Source organism: Saccostrea cucullata, unplaced genomic scaffold (assembly GCF_032062105.1).
Source record: "Saccostrea cucullata isolate Sc308-1 unplaced genomic scaffold, CSIRO_AGI_Scuc_v1 ctg2493, whole genome shotgun sequence".
Classification (NCBI taxonomy): domain Eukaryota; kingdom Metazoa; phylum Mollusca; class Bivalvia; order Ostreida; family Ostreidae; genus Saccostrea; species Saccostrea cuccullata.
Window position 1 is genome coordinate 62,501 of NW_026928825.1, and position 18,796 is coordinate 81,296.

The 18,796-nt window shown below is 34.4% G+C and overlaps 1 protein-coding gene across 1 annotated transcript in view; it reads left to right on the forward strand.

Moving 5' to 3' along the window:
* LOC134278843 (transformation/transcription domain-associated protein-like) overlaps positions 1-18,796 on the forward strand; it is an 86,824-nt gene that overhangs the window by 45,218 nt on the left and 22,810 nt on the right. Inside the window, exons 37-49 of the mRNA XM_062761148.1 lie at positions 12,515-12,598; positions 13,007-13,126; positions 14,050-14,136; positions 14,458-14,550; positions 15,179-15,238; positions 15,358-15,425; positions 15,796-15,907; positions 16,123-16,212; positions 17,050-17,297; positions 17,856-18,009; positions 18,100-18,207; positions 18,363-18,436; positions 18,642-18,741. Coding sequence (XP_062617132.1) covers positions 12,515-12,598; positions 13,007-13,126; positions 14,050-14,136; positions 14,458-14,550; positions 15,179-15,238; positions 15,358-15,425; positions 15,796-15,907; positions 16,123-16,212; positions 17,050-17,297; positions 17,856-18,009; positions 18,100-18,207; positions 18,363-18,436; positions 18,642-18,741 — 1,398 coding nt within the window. The remainder of the gene's footprint in view (positions 1-12,514; positions 12,599-13,006; positions 13,127-14,049; positions 14,137-14,457; positions 14,551-15,178; positions 15,239-15,357; positions 15,426-15,795; positions 15,908-16,122; positions 16,213-17,049; positions 17,298-17,855; positions 18,010-18,099; positions 18,208-18,362; positions 18,437-18,641; positions 18,742-18,796) is intronic.

The window sequence follows — 18,796 nt, forward strand, 5'->3', positions numbered from 1 at the left end:
ATTTAGCGGCATTTCTCCAAAACAGACCTTCTGGTAGAGTCAGCAGCATTTAGCGGCATTTCTCAAAGACAGTGCTTCTGACAACATTTAGAGAATTTGTTTAACAAGATTGAGTGCTTTAATTCCTTTCTCCTTTATTTTCAGTAAATTCCTTCATCTTGAAAAAGATGTAGGACTCAGGAATAAACAAGCCTATAAATACTGTTTTGTATAGATCATAGATAAAACAATCTTAATTACAGTTTAATCTGTTGTTTTTCCATGGATTTACTGATATTAAGTAATTAATGGAGAGATGGTTTACACTTTTATGTATGAGAGATACTTAAATAGTATAATATTTGTTTTTCCTTAATGGCAGGGACTTGCTCAATTAGTAATATTTATATTTTTTTCATTTAGTTTGATGGTATTTCCAGTATTATTCTAAAAATATTACCCCGGCAATTAAATATCAGTTTAAATTGTACAAAGAGCTCTTTGTACTTTGGTAGTATCTTTGAAAATAATTCAATTAACAGCTTTATCTTGGTCAACACTAGCCATGAGTATCATGCTGATTAGCAATTTGCAGTTATTGATAAATTGCAGTCAGATACAGACAAAATTACCACCAATAAAACAAAACAGGAGATGATTAGGGAAAAGGTGTTAAACATCTGGCTTCATGCATTTGATATTGCTCAATTATGTGAGTATGACTATTAAATTTGAAGTACCCCATGTATAACATATTAATTATTAAGTTATATTTATGAAAATATGTCAAATAAAATACTAAATAAAGAAAATAATGTAATTACTCCATAAATTACAGTAACAGAAGAAGCTTTAATGTTTCAATATTATCTCATTATAAGTAGCTGTGTCTTAATTTATTCAACAAATAAACCCTATGAGCATAGTATGCGACTGTGTTAAACTATTTTTATCGATAAAGTTAGAAAGAAAAGACTGTAGGAAGCACACCATGCAAAGTTGAAATTATTTTTTTCAAGACCGATTTGTAAAAGTCCAGTAAAGGATTCTCTACAAAAACTTTCATGCGCTGATTTTAGAGGAATACATTGTCTATTGATTTAATCATGCAGCTTATTCCGTAAAAGATATAAAACTGGGATAGGTTAACATTTTACAATCATGCAGCTTAGGCCATAATAAATAAATTGCTAGATTCCCATCCAATTTTTTTTTTAAAAAATCAAGGCTGGCGGCCGGCTTTTATTTTATACTTTTCATTTTTTCAATTTCAAAGATTTTTATTGACCTGGTCATTCGGTGTAATTTTATCTACAATACCTGAATAAAGGTCATAGTAAAGGTTCAATTATCTCCTACTTCACATCATCACCAATCTTTTTCAACCAATGACCCTTGTTTAAAATATAGGGCCTATACGTATTACAGCAATTACTATCTTTTCAGTCGTCAAAATCATAACAACTTTCGCAAAATTTAAAACGAAAGTAGAATGGTAGATGGATACCGATCCCGATGAGAATTAAGACGAAGAAAAAAATCGAGGCGGGGATATAAATTCAGGGTGGGCAGGGATGAGAATCTAGAAATATTTTTATCATGGCCAATATTCAGTAAAAGATATAAAATTCGGATAGGTTAAAATTCTGTAATCATGCAGCTTATTCCGTAAAAGATATAAAATGCAGCTTATTCCACAAAAGATATAAAACTAGGATAGGTTAACATTTTATACTGATGCAGCTTATTCCGTAAAAGATAGGTTAGCAATTTGTAATCATGCAGCTTATTCCGTAAAACATATAAAATGCAGCTTATTCCGTAACAGATATAAAATTGGGATACATTTTTAGGTCACCTGAGTAAACTCAGGTGACCTATTGCTATCTGTTTTCGTCCGTCGTCGTGCGTCGTGTGTTAACATTTTATTATTTTCAGCTTCTTCTCTGCAACCACTCAACCAGTTTCAACCAAATTTGGCACAAAGCATCTATGGGTGAAGGGAAACAAAAATTGTGAATTTCATGATCCCTGCCCCCCTGGGGCCTGAGGGGTGGGGCCAAAACCACTAAAATTAGTGCAATCTTTGAAAATCTTCTTCTTTACTCCTGGACATCAAGCAGTCAAACTATTAGCATGATTGTAATCAGCATTGAGTCCTCTACAAAAATTGTGAAATTCATGGCCCTGGGGTCAAGGGTTCTAGTGCTAGGGCGGGGCTAAATAAGTGTATAGTGAAAATGCATTATTTCTTTGAAAATCTTCTTCTCTGCTCCTGGGTATTAAATAAACCAACTTAGTGCATAGTTATGATGGGCAAGAGTGCTTCTACCAAAATTGTGAATTTAATGGCCCCAGGGTCTAGGGTTCTGGTGTTAGGGTGGGGCTTTATTAGATTATATAGTGAAAATACAAGAATTCTTTGAAAATCTTCTCTGCTCCTAGGTATTCAATAAACAAACTAAGTACATAGGTATGATGAGCAAGAGTGCCTCTACCAAAATTGTGAAATTTATGGCCCCAGGGTCAGGGGTTCTGGTGTTAGGGCGGGACTCTATAAATTATATAGTGAAAATATATGAATTCTTTGAAAATCTTCTTCACTGCTCCTAAGGTATTAAATAAACTAACTAAGTGCATAGTTATGATGAGCAAGAATGTCTACCAAAATTGTGAATTTTATGGCCCCAGGGTCAGGGGTTCTGGTGTTAGGGCGGGGCTCTTTAGATTATATAGTGAAAATACATGAATTAGTTGAAAATCTTCTTCTCTGCTCCTAGGTATTAAATAAACTAACTAAGTGCATAGTTATGATGGGCAAGAGTGCTTCTACCGAAATTGTGAATTTAATGGCCCCAGGGTCTAGGGTTCTGGTGTTAGGGTGGGGCTCTATAGATTATATAGTGAAAATATATGAATTCTTTGAAAATCTTCTTCTCTCCTCCTGGGTATTAAATAAACCAACTTAGTGCATAGTTATGATGGGCAAGAGTACTTCTACCGAAATTGTGAATTTAATGGCCCCAGGGTCTAGGGTTCTGGTGTTAGGGTTGGGCTCTATAGATTATATAGTGAAAATACAAGAATTCTTTGAAAATCTTCTCTGCTCCTAGGTATTCAATAAACAAACTAAGTACATAGTTATGATGAGCAAGAGTGCCTCTACCAAAATTGTGAAATTTATGGCCCCAGGGTCAGGGGTTCTGGTGTTAGGGCGGGGCTCTATAGATTATATAGTGAAAATATATGAATTCTTTGAAAATCTTCTTCACTGCTCCTAGGTATTAAATAAACTAACTAAGTGCATAGTTATGATGAGCAAGAGTGTCTCTACCAAAATTGTGAATTTTATGGCCCCAGGGTCAGGGGTTCTGGTGTTAGGGTGGGGCTCTATAGATTATATAGTGAAAATACATGAATTCTTTGAGTTTTATGAAAATCTTCTTCTCTGCTCCTGGGTATTAAATAAACTAACTAAGTGCATAGTTATGATGTGCAAGAGTGCCTCTACCAAAATTGTGAATTTTATGGCCTCAGGGTTCGGGTGTTAGGGCGGGGCTCTATTGATTATATAGTGAAAATGCATTATTTCTTTGAAAATCTTCTTCTCTGCTCCTGGGTATTAAATAAACTAACTAAGCACATAGTTATGATGAGCAAGAGTGCCACTTTCAAATTTGTGAATTTTATGGCCCCAGGGTCAGGGATTCTGGTGTTAGGGCGGGGCTCTATTGATTATATAGTGAAAATACATGAATTCTTTGAAAATCTTCTTCTCTGCTCCTGGGTATTAAATAAACTAACTAAGTGCATAGTTATGATGTGCAAGAGTGCCTCTACCAAAATTGTAAATTTTATGGCCTCAGGGTCAGGGTTCGGGTGTTAGGGCGGGGCTGTATTGATTATATAATGAAAATACATGAATTCTTTGAAAAAATTTCTTTTCTGCTCCTAGGAATTAAATAAACTAAGTACTGGTGCATAGTTATGATGAGCAAGAATACCTCTTCCAAAATTTTGATTTTATGGCCCTAGGGTCAGGGGTTCTAGTGATAGGGCGGGGCTCTATTGATTATATAGTGAAAATACATTAAATCTTTGAAAATTTTCTTTTCTGCTCTTGGGTATTAAGCAGATGAACTACCTATGTAGTTATGATGAGCAAGGACCCTAATCTTTCAGAATTGTGAATTTCAAGGGCCCAGGGTCAGGGGTACCATGGGGGGGGGTGTACTTATATACTGAAACTGGATGAATTGTTTAATTGAGATCTGCTCCTTGGAATTAATCAAATATTTTTGAAAAGCAAAGGTGCCTTTTCAAAAATTGTGCAATGTGTGGATCTACTAGGCCTAAGGGTCAGGGGTTCATGTGTGACAGGGGCATTACTGATTATTGCTGAATATTACTGATTACTTGAAATGCATTTTTTGTTCCCCCACCCTGCCTATGGGTATTAAGTAAACAAACTAAGCAACTGCTAAGTGTATTATTATGATGATCAATGGTGCCTCTTTCAAAATTGTGAACGCCATAGCATCTGGCTTAAAACATGAATCAAATTAAATCACTGGAAAGTTGTTGCTTAATGCTCAGGTGACCTATAAGGCCCATGGGCCTCTTGTATTGAAATATGTAGGAAAATTCTTTAAAAATCTTCTTCTTAAGAACAGCAAAGCCATAATTGCTAATATTTATATGGAAGCATCCCCAGGTAGTGTAGATTCAAGTTTGTTCCAATCATGACCCCTGGGGGTAGGGCGGGGCGACAATGGCCGACCAAAGTTTTATATAGAAATATATAGGAAAATTTTTTAAAAATCTTCTTCTTAAGAACAGCAAAGCCAAAATTGCTAATATTTATATGGAAGGATCCCCAGGTAGTGTAGATTCAAGTTTGTTCAGATCATGACCCCCGGGGGTAGGGCGGGGCCACAATGGCTGACCAAAGTTTTATATAGAAATATATAGGAAAATTCTTTAAAAATCTTCTTCTTAAGAACAGCAAATCCATAACTGCTCATATTTATATGGAAGCATCCCAAGGTAGTGTAGATTCAAGTTTGTTCAAATCATGACCCCCGGGGGTAGGGCGGGGCCGCAATGGCCGACCAAATTAGTTTTATACAGAAATATATAGGAAAATTCTTTAAAAAACTTTTTCTCAAGAACAGCAAAGCCATATTAATTGCTCATATTTATGTGGAAGCATCCCCAGGTAGTGTAGATTCAAGTTTGTTCAAATCATGACCCCCGTGGGTAGGGCGGTGTCAAAATGGCCGACCAAAGATTTATATAGAAATATATAGGAAAACTCTTTAAAAATCTTCTTCTCAAGAATAGTAAAGCCATAATTGCTCATATTTATTTGGATGCATCTTCAGGTAGTGTAGATTCAAGTTTGTTCAAATCATGACCCCTGGGGGTAGGGCGGGGCCAAACTTTTGGTTTTATACTTTTCTATAGAATTGTAAACCTGAATTTCTACTTTTTCCTAGCCACAATGCTCGGGTGAGCGATGTGGCCCATGGGCCTCTTGTTAAGAACCACTGCCAGGAAAGATGAAAGTAATGGGGAAACATCCTCAGGTAGTGTAGATTCAAGTTTGTTCAAATCATGACCCCTGGGGGTAGGCCGGGGCCACAATGGCCGATCATAGTTTTACATAGAAATATATATAGGAAAATACTTTAAAAATCTTCTTCTCAAGAATAACAAAGCCATAATTGATCATATTTATCTGGAAGCATCCTCAGATAGTGTAGATTCATGTTTGTTCAATTCATGACACCCGGGGTAGGGCAGGGCCACAATGGCCAACCAAAGTTTTACATAGAAATATATAGGAAAATTCTTTAAAAATCTTCTTCTCAAGAATAACAAAGCCATAATTGATCATATTTATATGGAAGTATCGTCAGGTAATGTAGATTCAAGTTTGTTCAATTCATGACACCTGGGGTAGGGCGGGGCCACAATGGCCGACCAAAGTTTTACATGGAAATATATATTGTTGATTGATTGTATACTGTTTAACGTCCCTCTCCAGAATATTTCACTGATATGGAGACGTCACCATTGCCGGTGAAGGGCTGCAAATTTTGGCCTATGCTCGGCACTTACGGCCTTTGAGCAGAGAGGGATCTTTATCGTGCCACACCTGCTGTGACACGGGGCCTCGGTTTATACGGTCTCATGCGAAAGACTGCCCCATTTAGTCGCCTTTTACGACAAGCAAGGGGGCACTGAGGACCTATTCTAACCTGGATCCCCATGGGATTGGAAATATATAAGAAAATTCTTTAAAAATCTTATTCTCAAGAATGACAGAGCCATAATTGATCATATTTTTATGGAGGCATCCTCAGCTAGGTAGTGTAGATTCAAATTTGTTCAAATCGTGACCCCCGGGGGTAGGGCAGGGCCACAATGGCCGACCAAAGTTTTTCATAGAAATATATAGGAAAATTCTTTAAAAATCTTCTTCTCAAGAATAACAAAGCCATATTTGATCATATTTATATGGAAGCATCCTCAGGTAGCGTAGATTCAAGTTTGTTTAAATCATGACCCCCGGGGATGTAGGGCGGGGCCACAATGGCCAATCAAAGTTTTATATAGGAAAATTCTTTTAAAATCATCTTAGGCCACACCAATTTAATTTCTTGGTCTTCGGATTTTTGACAGAAAAAATTGGGGCGAGTGAGCGATTTGAAAATTTTAGAATTAAAAATCTGAAATTTAAAAACATAGGAGCAGTGTAAAATGAAAAGAGGCGAGCGATAATATTTTATTTTTTTAAAACCTGTTTATTTCAATTCATAGTGATTCTAGTAGGAATCATACATCATGTAAATGTCCAATTCACAACATTGTATCTTTTAAAATATTTTCCCCCAAAGTTCTAAGGTCTCCGTGAATATTTTCACAAAATTGAAATGAAGCTCGAATAATGGAATATTAATCATAACGAATCTGTATCATCCAGAAGATTTTCAGTACTTCAGCAATGGACACACAGGTGGAAGGTAGTGCTTTAGAGTAGGTGAAAAATAACTGTGCAGCTTGTGGCCTCCTTTACTACTATTCCTGGATTCTCTGTGTCCTCTGGTACCAGGTATACTAATGATCCTCTTTTAAACAAATTTTAAAATAGCTCCTCCTACAACAACTTTCTGTTATGAAAAAGCAGTCTCACAATATATCAATCTAAAATAAATATAAGTTTGTAGGTATCTGAAACTGCAATTCAAACCATAAACAGATAATAAAACATCCCTTCTACGTACCTTTTTTTCACTGTAGAGTGTAGACACATCTAAGTTTTGACCACAAACAATAATATCTCGAAATTTCTGGGTCTTAAACACTTCCCTGTTTTTCTATAATCTGTGTCTTGACCATACACCTATTAAATGTTTTATGAAAAGTCAGATTCAAATAAGTTTCAAATAAGTTATGCCCTTTCAGGATAATAGTTAAAAAGAACAAAATTGTAATTTCATTTGACAAAATATATCACTGCTTCTTAATTTAAAATATCAATTTCATTATGCTTGCTACAAACACTTCTGAATGCTAGACATAGCAATTTAATGCATTATTTTATATACATATTAATGATGCTTTAAACAAAGATTCAAAGTTAATGTAAGTTTTTGAGATATGATTAATTGCACAAACTTACATTAAAGTGTAGTAGATATTTCTGAAACATTGATATCAGCATTGTCTGCAAAAATGAATTGGGTATGTTGGTTTTCACGTAATCGTATTTCAACGATCGAATCAGTGTCTTTCGAATAAACAGTAAACTCATTTTTCAAACAGTTTGAAGAAAGTTCCCGCTGTAAAATTTGTAACAGTGTTTTACATTATAACTCCTCCTTCCTGATCACTAATTTTTACCACGAGCACAAGCAGTCTTGATATATTTCTATGCTCTTGACTAGAATACTGACAATCTGGCGCGAAAACAGTGTTCAGGTGAGCGATGTGGCCCATGGGCCTCTTGTTGATACCTATTAAATGAATTTGAAGAATTTAAATACCTTGTTCCTGTGTTAGTTTCTGACCATTCAGGAAGACATCCAAATCCTCAGCTTTAAGGTTAAAACTGGCAAGGTATGGAGGAAAAAGAAGTACATCCAGTATCTGCTTTCCAATTTCTCCATTCTCCAAATCCCGTCTGTAAAGGTCATATCCTCTCGCTGAACTAAAAGATATCATAAGAAGTAAACTGCCTTCAGAGCTCACTAAATGAGCATTATAATTTTTTTCTAAATACATGATAAATTGGAAAAATTTCCCCAAGATTTCCATTCTTTTTTCTTCTTGTACATTGGCTATTGCTATTATCTTTTGTGTAAGTTCTTCAAAAAATGGATCAGAAGCCAGTCTTGAGCTTTCTTCCTTTTCTTCTTTCATGAAGTGTTCTATTGCTTTATAGAGTCGCTCTATTTCGGATTCAGATGACTTTTCATGTATGCTCTTTACCATGACATTCAAAATGAAGACGCTGGTCTTAATTAATTTATCTCCAAATTTCTTTTTCTGAGGATTCTTGGTTTCAATTCTTACAGTTTCTTTTGATGACAACTCTACAAAATAAGACCAAAGCTGAAAAAATGTAGCAAAAAGTTAATATTATGCAGTGAAAATAGAACAGATTGAAAAAATTTAATTACCAGTGCATGAAATAGTGTTCATATAATCACCTTTTTCTTTGATAATTGTTTGTAGCAATTCTCTGGTACTTTTTTCACTCTCAATTAGATCTTTAATTTTATTCATATACATATTTTCTGCAGCTGAATCAATGGTACATTCTTTAGCAGTCTGTAGACTTTGTGCGTAATTTTTCCCCAGCAAGACTTGCATTCTATTGCAAATATCAGAAATTGTAGACCAATATTCTTTGAACTCCGTTTCTGATATAGAAAGCACAGAAATATGACCATACACATTGTTCCTTATCAGACGAATTCGTTCAATGTCATCACCAAGAGTCGTTTCACTTTGTTCCGGCATTTCTGAAATTCCCCATCCTTTGGTAGGTTTGGGAATATTTGGACAGAGATTACGCAAAAGTGTATATAAAAGGGTGATATCAAAGTCTTTATATCCTTGGGTCTTGGCATTGTTAATTTTATCTATTTGATCTGCTCCAAGCTTTTGAAAAAATCTTTTATTTTGTTTCACTGTATTGAATATCTGACTAGGTGGGATTTCATTTGTTAGTACATCTTGTAACACGGGTGTTAGCTCCTCAATGATGACCAACCCCAGTCTGAAAAACCTTGTCCTGTCATCGGGGGATGTTGGTTTGCTCAAGGCCATTCTAAAAATAAAAATACTTTCTGAATTTTGAGACTGTGGATCATTAACTGGCAAGATTGTAGCTTACGTCATTTCCATCTGCTAGAATCAAAACATTGAATCAATCAGATTCTAAATAATTAGGTGTTAGATCTGCTTGCATACCCACTACACTAACATCTAACAACATCCCATAGAGGGTCACGTCAGAGGTCAAATTCGGAACAACTCTTGACTATTCATTTCAACAAATGTACAATGATTTTGCATGTGACAATTTGATTGGTTGATAGATAAATTTGACCTCTGACGTGACCATCTATGGGATGTTTTTAGATGTTAGTGTATAGCAAGAATTAATGCTTGTAAAGTAGACCCTGATTACCAAAGACAGACTTCCTGTGTAATGCTACGTGTATATAGATTTTTGACATCTTGGATATTGGGGGTCTCCAGGTAAATAACACCACAGTTACTTAGATCACTCCTCCTCCTCAGGTAACCGTACGGTAAAAAAGATGACTTTTTAAGAAGCAGACTTTGAATACACCTGTACAAGTGTCGTATATGGATCAACAATATGTTTTTTTTTAATATCTCTATATTTACATTTGCAAATGTTTTCTTTTATGTAACACTCATAACTTGAAACTAAGGCCTAGGATTATCAAACTTTGTCAACTGATACTTCTTGGGTAGACGGTGTGTCGCGCGCAAAAGGTAGGTAGATGTGCTTATGGATAAATGTTAGACATAATTTCTCTGTGACATCATAAGTAAACTATTAGACCGCTTTCAAACTTGGCAAATGTATACATCTTGGGTAAAGTATGAATCAAGGTCACTGTGAAATTTAAGTGAAATATTTTTTAAAAAACTAAGTCTTTTAAATTTTGAATTTCATAATCCTAAAAATGTAAAAATTTAGTTGTATCCTTATTAAAAAAGTGTTCATCATAAATACTTATTTTTTTCAGCATATACTTGGCAGCAATCTATAACAAATATAATGTATGTTAGAGAAATCCCATATTTCTCCCATGAGTGTAATTATCAAGCACTGATCAAGAGTTTTTAACAGAAAATTCATTACATTAGAGAGAAATTAATGAGTTTAGTGTGAACAGCAATAATAATCTATATCTTGGGAATTCCTAAGCCTTGGATTAAAAATAGCTCTTGTTGGCTAGCCTAAGTTTTAAAATGAATTGGAAAAAAAAACTACTTTGATATTGCATAATAAACTAATCTAATAATATATTATATTATTAATTTAAAATATTATTAATTTAAAAAACTAATTTCATAGGGGTGGAATCAGCATGTCCATTTTCCATAGAAAACCTTTCTACATTATTAAATGTTAAAAAAAAATCATGTGTGTATTTTAAATTATATGATTTAAAAATATTTTATGTAGGGGATTCATTAATCTATAGTCCTGGTCTATATAGATAATTAATGTTCAATTTAGGAAGTCAAGGTCATCTTTTTATCTGTATCCTTTAAATTCCCTAGGAAGATTTAAATGCATATGTTATTTGATGGCAATTTTTTGCAAATTAATTTGGTATAAATGTAATTGATATTGTTTAATACATGGCAAATGATAGGTCTAATACAACCAGTATGGAAATCAATAATGATGTTATTTGTTAATTTGATTAATGCCTACACCACAGAGGATAAACAAATATATAAAGAATGCAGAAAAAATTATTGTGAAATTTTAAAAGCAAGGTTTACATGATTTTCTTGCACTCTAAACTGTTTTAAGTTAATTGTAATTTTTTGACGGGCGTATCATGCTGTAAACTGGCACTTTATTTAAAAATTCTATATTTACATTTGCAAATGTTTTATTTAAACATACTGAAAGCAATGTTACCGTAGGTCCCGGTACAAGTTAGAGGTCATATTTTAGGATAAATAGCATTTCATTGAATAAATGTTCAACGTGTCCAGTGGATTACATACATGGTAAAAGTATGAATAAATCACAAATGCCTTTATTTCATTTTAAAAGATGGGCTATAAATATGGGTTGGTGTTAGATCAAATTTATCATAAAGCACTAAGGGCTTTATGGAGTTTATAATCTCGTGACCAACCCATATTTATAGCCCGATAGATGTTTTAAAATGATACCTTACTTCTTAAATACTACATTCATTACATTAAAATGCACCCACTTCATATTCCATAACAGCAATAACAAAATATCTTCACTTCCTAAGTTCTTATTAGGGGATTTAGCTGTTTTAAAATGGCAAAAAAAAAATACTTTATGTGCTCTGCAGGAAATTTGTTTTTTCTGCAATGTTGCAATTAATACATACCTGGGTGTCGCCTGTAATGGAAGCTTGCATACCAACTAAAATGGAAGTGTAATGTGTGCACCCTGATCACATGACCCACTTACCTGTGGGGATTTTAAAATTCTTCCTGGTCTATATAATCATATGTCACTGCAGTCAAGGTCATCTATCTATTTAAATTCCCTAGAGATTTCAATGCTGCCAATGATGCATTTGTTATGCAAATTAATTAAAGTATAATGTATACTTGGAAATATAGCCCTATACTCCCATGGAAATAATATTTCATGTTCATTGTTTGTCCCTTCTATAGTATATTTTAGGTAATAGCATTACATTAAATAAAGTTCAACTCCATATTCCACAGGTAAAAGGTCTCCATGCCTTTATTTCAAAGATCGTGAAAAGGGGGGTTGTCATGGCGTCTAGACGTAATACATTCGAGGTTGTTTTTCCACTAGTTGGAAAGGCCCGAGAAGTTGTGATTGCTCTTAGAAGTTTATGCAAAGTTTCACCAACCCATCTGTATTATGCAGATGTTTCAGTGCTTACAACATATTTATGACCAGGAGTTGGTTTTTATATTACATACATAAAAATTTCTGTCAATAATATACAATGAAGGATATATTATGCATTGACATTATCAATTGCATAACATTTTTGAAATTTATCTGTATCTGTTTTATTACAACTGTTTCTGCACCTCTGGAAATAGGCTTGCTGCTGGGGAACTGCAATCTTGTCAACTCTTTCAATAATATACTTAAACTGTACAAATGTATAATGATGAATTAAGAACAACACAACATTAATTGCTAGTGTGCACTGGAAAAAAAAAAGCGGGGTTACAAATTCATCCTCTACGCAAATACAAATTTGAGGTTTATATTTTTCAGACCCACTTGAAGAAATGGTTAGAGGTAGCAGCCATCAGTCAGAAGAGTGGGCAGAACAAATCCAATGGGCAGGTCATAGGTCAGGTAAGTACAGAAAGGTCAAATATGTTATTATGCATTTTGTAATATGATGTGACATCCAGAAAATTTAAAAAGTGTGTTATTATCGAAGCCTGAAAAAAGTGTGAAGAACAGAATTTTATTTTGGCATACATATTGGTGAGAGCTATTAAATGGTGTTGAGCTTCCCTGTTATCTTGACTTTGCTATTTTTCCTCAAGGTATTTTTATCAGAAGTCAATCATTCACTGATACATATTGATGGGAACTATTCAATTGTGTCAAACATTTTTCTTTTACTTTCCCTATGACCTTGACCTCCATCCTTACTCATTTTGAACATTTAACTTAGTTTTGAAGAAGCTGTTTAAGATATTTTATCAAACTTAAACTTTTAACATCTAAGAAATTTTGTTGTATTTTTTTTTTCAGGAACTCAAGACCTGTGCAGCCATCATTAATATTTTCCACATGATACCAGCAGCCAGCAGTAAGCTGATAGAACCACTCATTGTTGTGGCCCTCGGTGGAGAAAAGTCACTCTTCTTAGAGGTCAGAATATAATGAAGTCATTTATTGAGTCATTCAATGTACAGGGATTCTGCATCATCATTCACAGTCTTTGAGTTGGGGAGGGGGGGGGATAATTTTATGATATTCATTGTACATGTTCACGGGTAAATTCAAAAATATACACTAGCTGTACGTATCTAGACAGTGGAAACAATTCCAAGAAATATACCTGTAATTATCACTTTAAAAAATATTTTATTGGGAATTTCTCTCTTGACATGAATTCAATGCGTGATAAATTATAAAACTATTTGATACATTTTATATTTATGTTTCACTAAATCAACAAATTATTCCTATATAAAATTATGTGTGCTTTGGCAGTCATTAATTTCATTGAGACCCTTTGTATTATTGTTATCAAGTTGACAAGTTGTTTACAAACAGTTGTGTAGTTCATCAAACTGACTAAAAAGTAAAAAACACAGTTGACCTGTTTCTTGAAAGTGAAGCTAGAGTTACAAAAAAGCACGAAAGGACTAACATCAAAGTGGAACAGACTCTGTATAGCAGGTAAGTGATGCGTAACTGATGATGGCTGGGTTCCATCCTTGCCATTTTGTTCAGACCATCAATACCAGAAGCTTTTACAGGTTCAAATGTCATGTTATTTCACTCCTCGACTAACTAGAAAAAGAATTAATCAGTGGGTTTTTTATCCTGGCCAATTTGTTCAAACCATCAATACCAGAAAGTTTTAGAATAAATGTTCAATTTTATGTGTACACATGTTATATTATTTTTTTCCCCCAATTTGCTAGTCTTAGAAAAGAGTTAACTTGCTCAATGCTCAACAGATGGATTTTCTAACATAACACAATGAAATAGAAATATCATTTAAATTGATATTTTGTGTTGTAACAAAGAAGAAATTCATCAATATTCTTTCAATTTCTCTTCAGTTTATCTTGACACACAGTGATGGCAAAAAGTTCAGAGAAGTTCTGGAGGCCAACCCAACCAAACTGTTAAATATTGGACAACAGCAGGTGTGAATGTCAATAAATAATTTTCCACAAATGTTTATCATACATTGTATCATAAGCGCATGCATGCATGCATGATTTAATAGTTGCAATATCAAAATATTATGCTTCACCAGGGTCAATATATTATAGCAATAATATTTTGAACAAACCAGGATAAATATATTATAAATGGATTGATTATATTGCAGCGAAAAAGTGAACTTGGGTTCAAAATATTATCTTAACTGGCTTTAGTAGACATACCTGTTTAGTCAGTGTAATACACATACACAAATCTGAAAGATCTTACACATACACAAATGTAATAGTGTAATGTCACAGTTCTGTGTGACCATGTGTCACATGTATCAGATCAAGCTGATCAGCCTACTGACACAGTTTGAGGAGGCCTGGCTGTCTCAGCACACACAGATAGTGAGTACAATAAAATAACCTCCAGTTCCAGATGATTAAGCTGATCAGTCTACTGACAAAGTTTGAGGAAGCCTGGCTGTCTCAAACATACACAAATAGTGAGTGTTATTGTCGGTGTGAACATGTGATGTGAACATTTGTCACATGTATGTAGTCAAAACTTGAGTCTCTAATAGGAAGAAAAGTGAACATGCATGTACATGTTTTTTAACATTGTAGATCACTATGTTTTTGCGACACCTTATTTTTTAAAAATAGTTATTGACTCTTGATAAGTGAGACAAAATTTTCATGAATTGTGGTTATTGCTCTATATAATCTTAAAGAATACTATTTTACACAAGAATTAAATTTTTGCAAGCCACTGTCTAATTACGCTAAAATAAAGATCTCATAAATAAAAATTGATTTACTGTAGGTAGAGATTGACATAAGTATAAGAAAAAGCTGTTTTTTCATAATGTACAGGTTATTTCAGAAAAATTACTATTTGCAGTTTCGTTCATTTTCTTTGGAGAGGTTGCACATATTGAAATGGAAAGTATACAGATTAGTCAGAACATTTTTACAAGTTTTGGAAAAGTACAGAGTTATGCCATATATATATTACAAACATTCTTGTTTTCAGATCACCCATTTGTTAAGCATTTGGAAAAGTGAGAGTTTTCTGGAGAGGCACAAAAAAGTGGTATGTGTTTCGATGTTGTGTATCTTTCTTATAATTATAATGGTTTATTTTTATTGTTATACATATACTGTACATATCTTACAATTGCTTTGATCATAATTGATTTCCTCTTGTTGTAGAACTCAGTAGATTTTGTGATCTGGAAGGAACCAGCACTGCTTGTGAAGTGTCTGCTGAACTATTTCAAGTGAGATTTGTTTTTTTCTTGAATGAATATAAAGTACATTTAACCTTGTGTTTTAAAGTGAACTCTATATAGAAGGGGATTTCTAACCCCCTCCCTTTTATTTTTACCTCTTTGCCCTCATTTTGAATGGGTGAATTTAAAACTAGGTGAATTCAAATCAAGCAGCATTTTCTCTTTATATAACCATGTTCGGGTTAATTTAAAGTGGAGCAAAATTGAAAATGTGAGCTGATAAAAATAATCCTGAATACAGTGTATACTTAACATGCTTTAGTAGGGCAAAGAGTTATAGCTGCATATTCTTGCATGTATTATATGTCTCTGAAATTGCCTTGAAGTTGGTAGCATATTGTTTTCTGACCTTCATCAGGTACCACACCAATGAGATAGAGCTTCTGTTCCACATCCTGCGGTGCTTCACCACGCGCTTCATCATACAGTTCCAGTTTGTCAAGGACTTCCTAGACAATGTGGTGGCGGCAGTAAGTGGCAGATTAACTGGACAGAATTTTTAACTCACGATCGATCTGATTATTTCTTCTTGTATTATATGGCTGTATTGTACAATTTAAAAATAATAAAATAATACCAAGTTTCCCCCCAAAAAAATCCAGAGGTTGTGGAAAACTGCTTTATCAGTTTTGTTGTTGAAATGTTTAAAAATTCCTTAATAATTAAAATATTAATATTTTTTCAGACGTACACAATTGAATGGAAGAGAAGTGCCTTCTTCAAATTTGTGGAGATCTTTCATGATCAGACATGGACACAGGATTTGAAAGCCAAAGTGAGTACTGTGTGAAGCAGAAAAAGCAGACCTGCCTACCCTTCCGCTTTTGGCGTAATTCTTCCTCTTTTTACCACATTACGCTATTACGCCACTTATATTAATTTTACGCTTTTGACGAGAAGACACTACTTACGTTAACTATTAAACGACATTACAAAACGTACAGCCATTTCTATGCTCAATTAAGTTTACTTCAACATTGCTTAGAATAAGATAGAAAAATGTGAGTGTTAAAAAGATAAAAAAAAAAAACAAACAATGTTATAATGTACAATTTGTTTTAACATTCAAACGCAAGCCTTCAATTATGTGATTTGATACAAATTGATCAAATGCTTCATTAAGGGTGTACGGTTGAATTGAGTTTGATATAGGATGCTGGAATTTTACAACACTTTTTTGCCAACAGATGATTCGAAAAATTAAGGAAAGTTTATACCAGCTTTGTTTAGTAATGTACAATTTCAGTTGTTTCGAGAGAGAAAAAAAGGATTAAAGTATAAAAAAAAAATAGGAAAAACATGCTTGATTATGCTTTTACCTCTGAAATTCCACCAAAAATGTACTCAAATTACACCCTTACAATGAAAAGGGTAGGCAGGTCTGAAAAAGTATGAAAAATCAAATGTAGTAAACATTACCTAAACAAAATGTACATGATTGTCATTGTAATGGAAAGAAAGATACTTTAAACTTGACTTTTCCATCTGTTGGAAATGTTGTACCTGTGAGATAAGCTAGTGAGTTTCATTTGCATATACTGAACATATACATGTACTGTATTTGACAGGTATTTATCTGTGATATAATAACAACAATTTTCCCCATTTCCAGATTCTGCAGCACATCTTGATCCCGTGTTTCCAGCATGCCTTTGAGCAGAACGATGGGGAGAAGTTGATCGGGGGGCCCCCCACCCCAGATCAGGACAACCCCGAGAACGTCATCAGTGCATTCATCACAAAAATCATCGACCCCGAGAACCCTTTTGGGACGTCGGACTCGGTCCGGATTCTGTTGTTACAGCTGTCCTCTCTACTGGTGGAGCAGGCCTCCTCTCACATCCACGACGCAAACAACAAGTAGGTTATCTGAAGTGTTTGTCTCCTAAACTTTGATTTGGTCTTTTGTTGTCCCCTAAAACAAGGAGTTGACATCTCACTTTTGCCATCTAATTTTATGTCACACTACAGGGGAATATTTAGAAGTGTATAAAGTTAAAGATTGTCTGACTTAGACAGTTAGAGAAAAGTAAATCACTTAATTTACTGGACACCCTGTTTTGTGAGAAATTCATTTATTTTACTCTTCATTAGCGAGACAAAATTTTCACAAATTGTGGTTCTGCTCTATGTATTCTTAAAGAATACTAATAAAAGGGAAAGTTACACTGTATATTTTCGTGAGCACTCTGTCTCAATTACATGAAAATAATGTACTTGGGAATAAAAAGTGATTTACAGTATGTCCTAGATAAGGACTGAAATGTCATATAAATGAACAAGTTTTACCATTAGTAAAAAAAGACTAAAAAAGATAAGAAGGGTGCCTGTTTTGATAATTTAAAAGTTTAGGAATTTCAATATTTTTCCTGACACTTTTGTTGCTCTCTTCATTTAATTTCTTTTTGTTTTTAACAGGAAGCAGGGTAACAAGCTGCGGCGCCTGATGACGTTTGCCTGGCCATGCCTGCTGAGTAAGAACTGTGTGGACCCTGCCACGAAGTACCACGGACACCTCCTACTGTCCCACATCATCGCTAAGTTTGCCATCCATAAACGCATTGTACTGCAGGTCTGACATTTTACATTCCTCACATTTTAATCTTTCTTTCATGGTCCAGAATGAATTAGTATGTTTAAATTTTTGTGCTTTGTTTTCCAGGTGTTCCATAGCCTGCTGAAGGCCCATGCAGTAGAAGCCCGGGCTGTGGTCAGACAGGCACTAGAGATCCTCACCCCTGCCATGCCAGGACGAATGGAAGACGGAAATGTATGTATTATACTGTGTTTTAAATCTTAAATTTTTGTACAAGGTTTCAAGAGACATAAAACAAAAAGAGAGATGTCACATTTCAAAAAAGAAAATCAGATGTCAACATTCTTGCATACATGTATATAATCATCTTCACTCTATGTTTGTATTAGGGCATGTTGACTCACTGGACCAAGAAGATAATTGTAGAGGAGGGACACACTGTAGCTCAGCTTGTTCACATTCTGTAAGTACTTGAAACAAGGGAACTTTCAAAGGATCATACCCAATTTAGGGGGGGGGGGCAAAAAAAAAAGAAAGGATTGTTTCAACTATATATTTTTATGTGATCGTGTTTCAGAAAAATATCTGGTGCTCCTTGGTATGTTTTATGCATAGAGGTCAATTTACAAAGAAGAAATTGTACTTGAATGTTTGCCTCCATGTTTCAGACAACTGGTGGTTCGTCACTACAAGGTGTATTACCCAGTCAGACATCACCTGATCCCTCACATGGTCAACTCCCTACAGAGGCTGGGATTCACCTCCAGTGTATGTACATGTATAAACAATATCACTTCAGAATCATTCTGTATCTAAAGTTGTA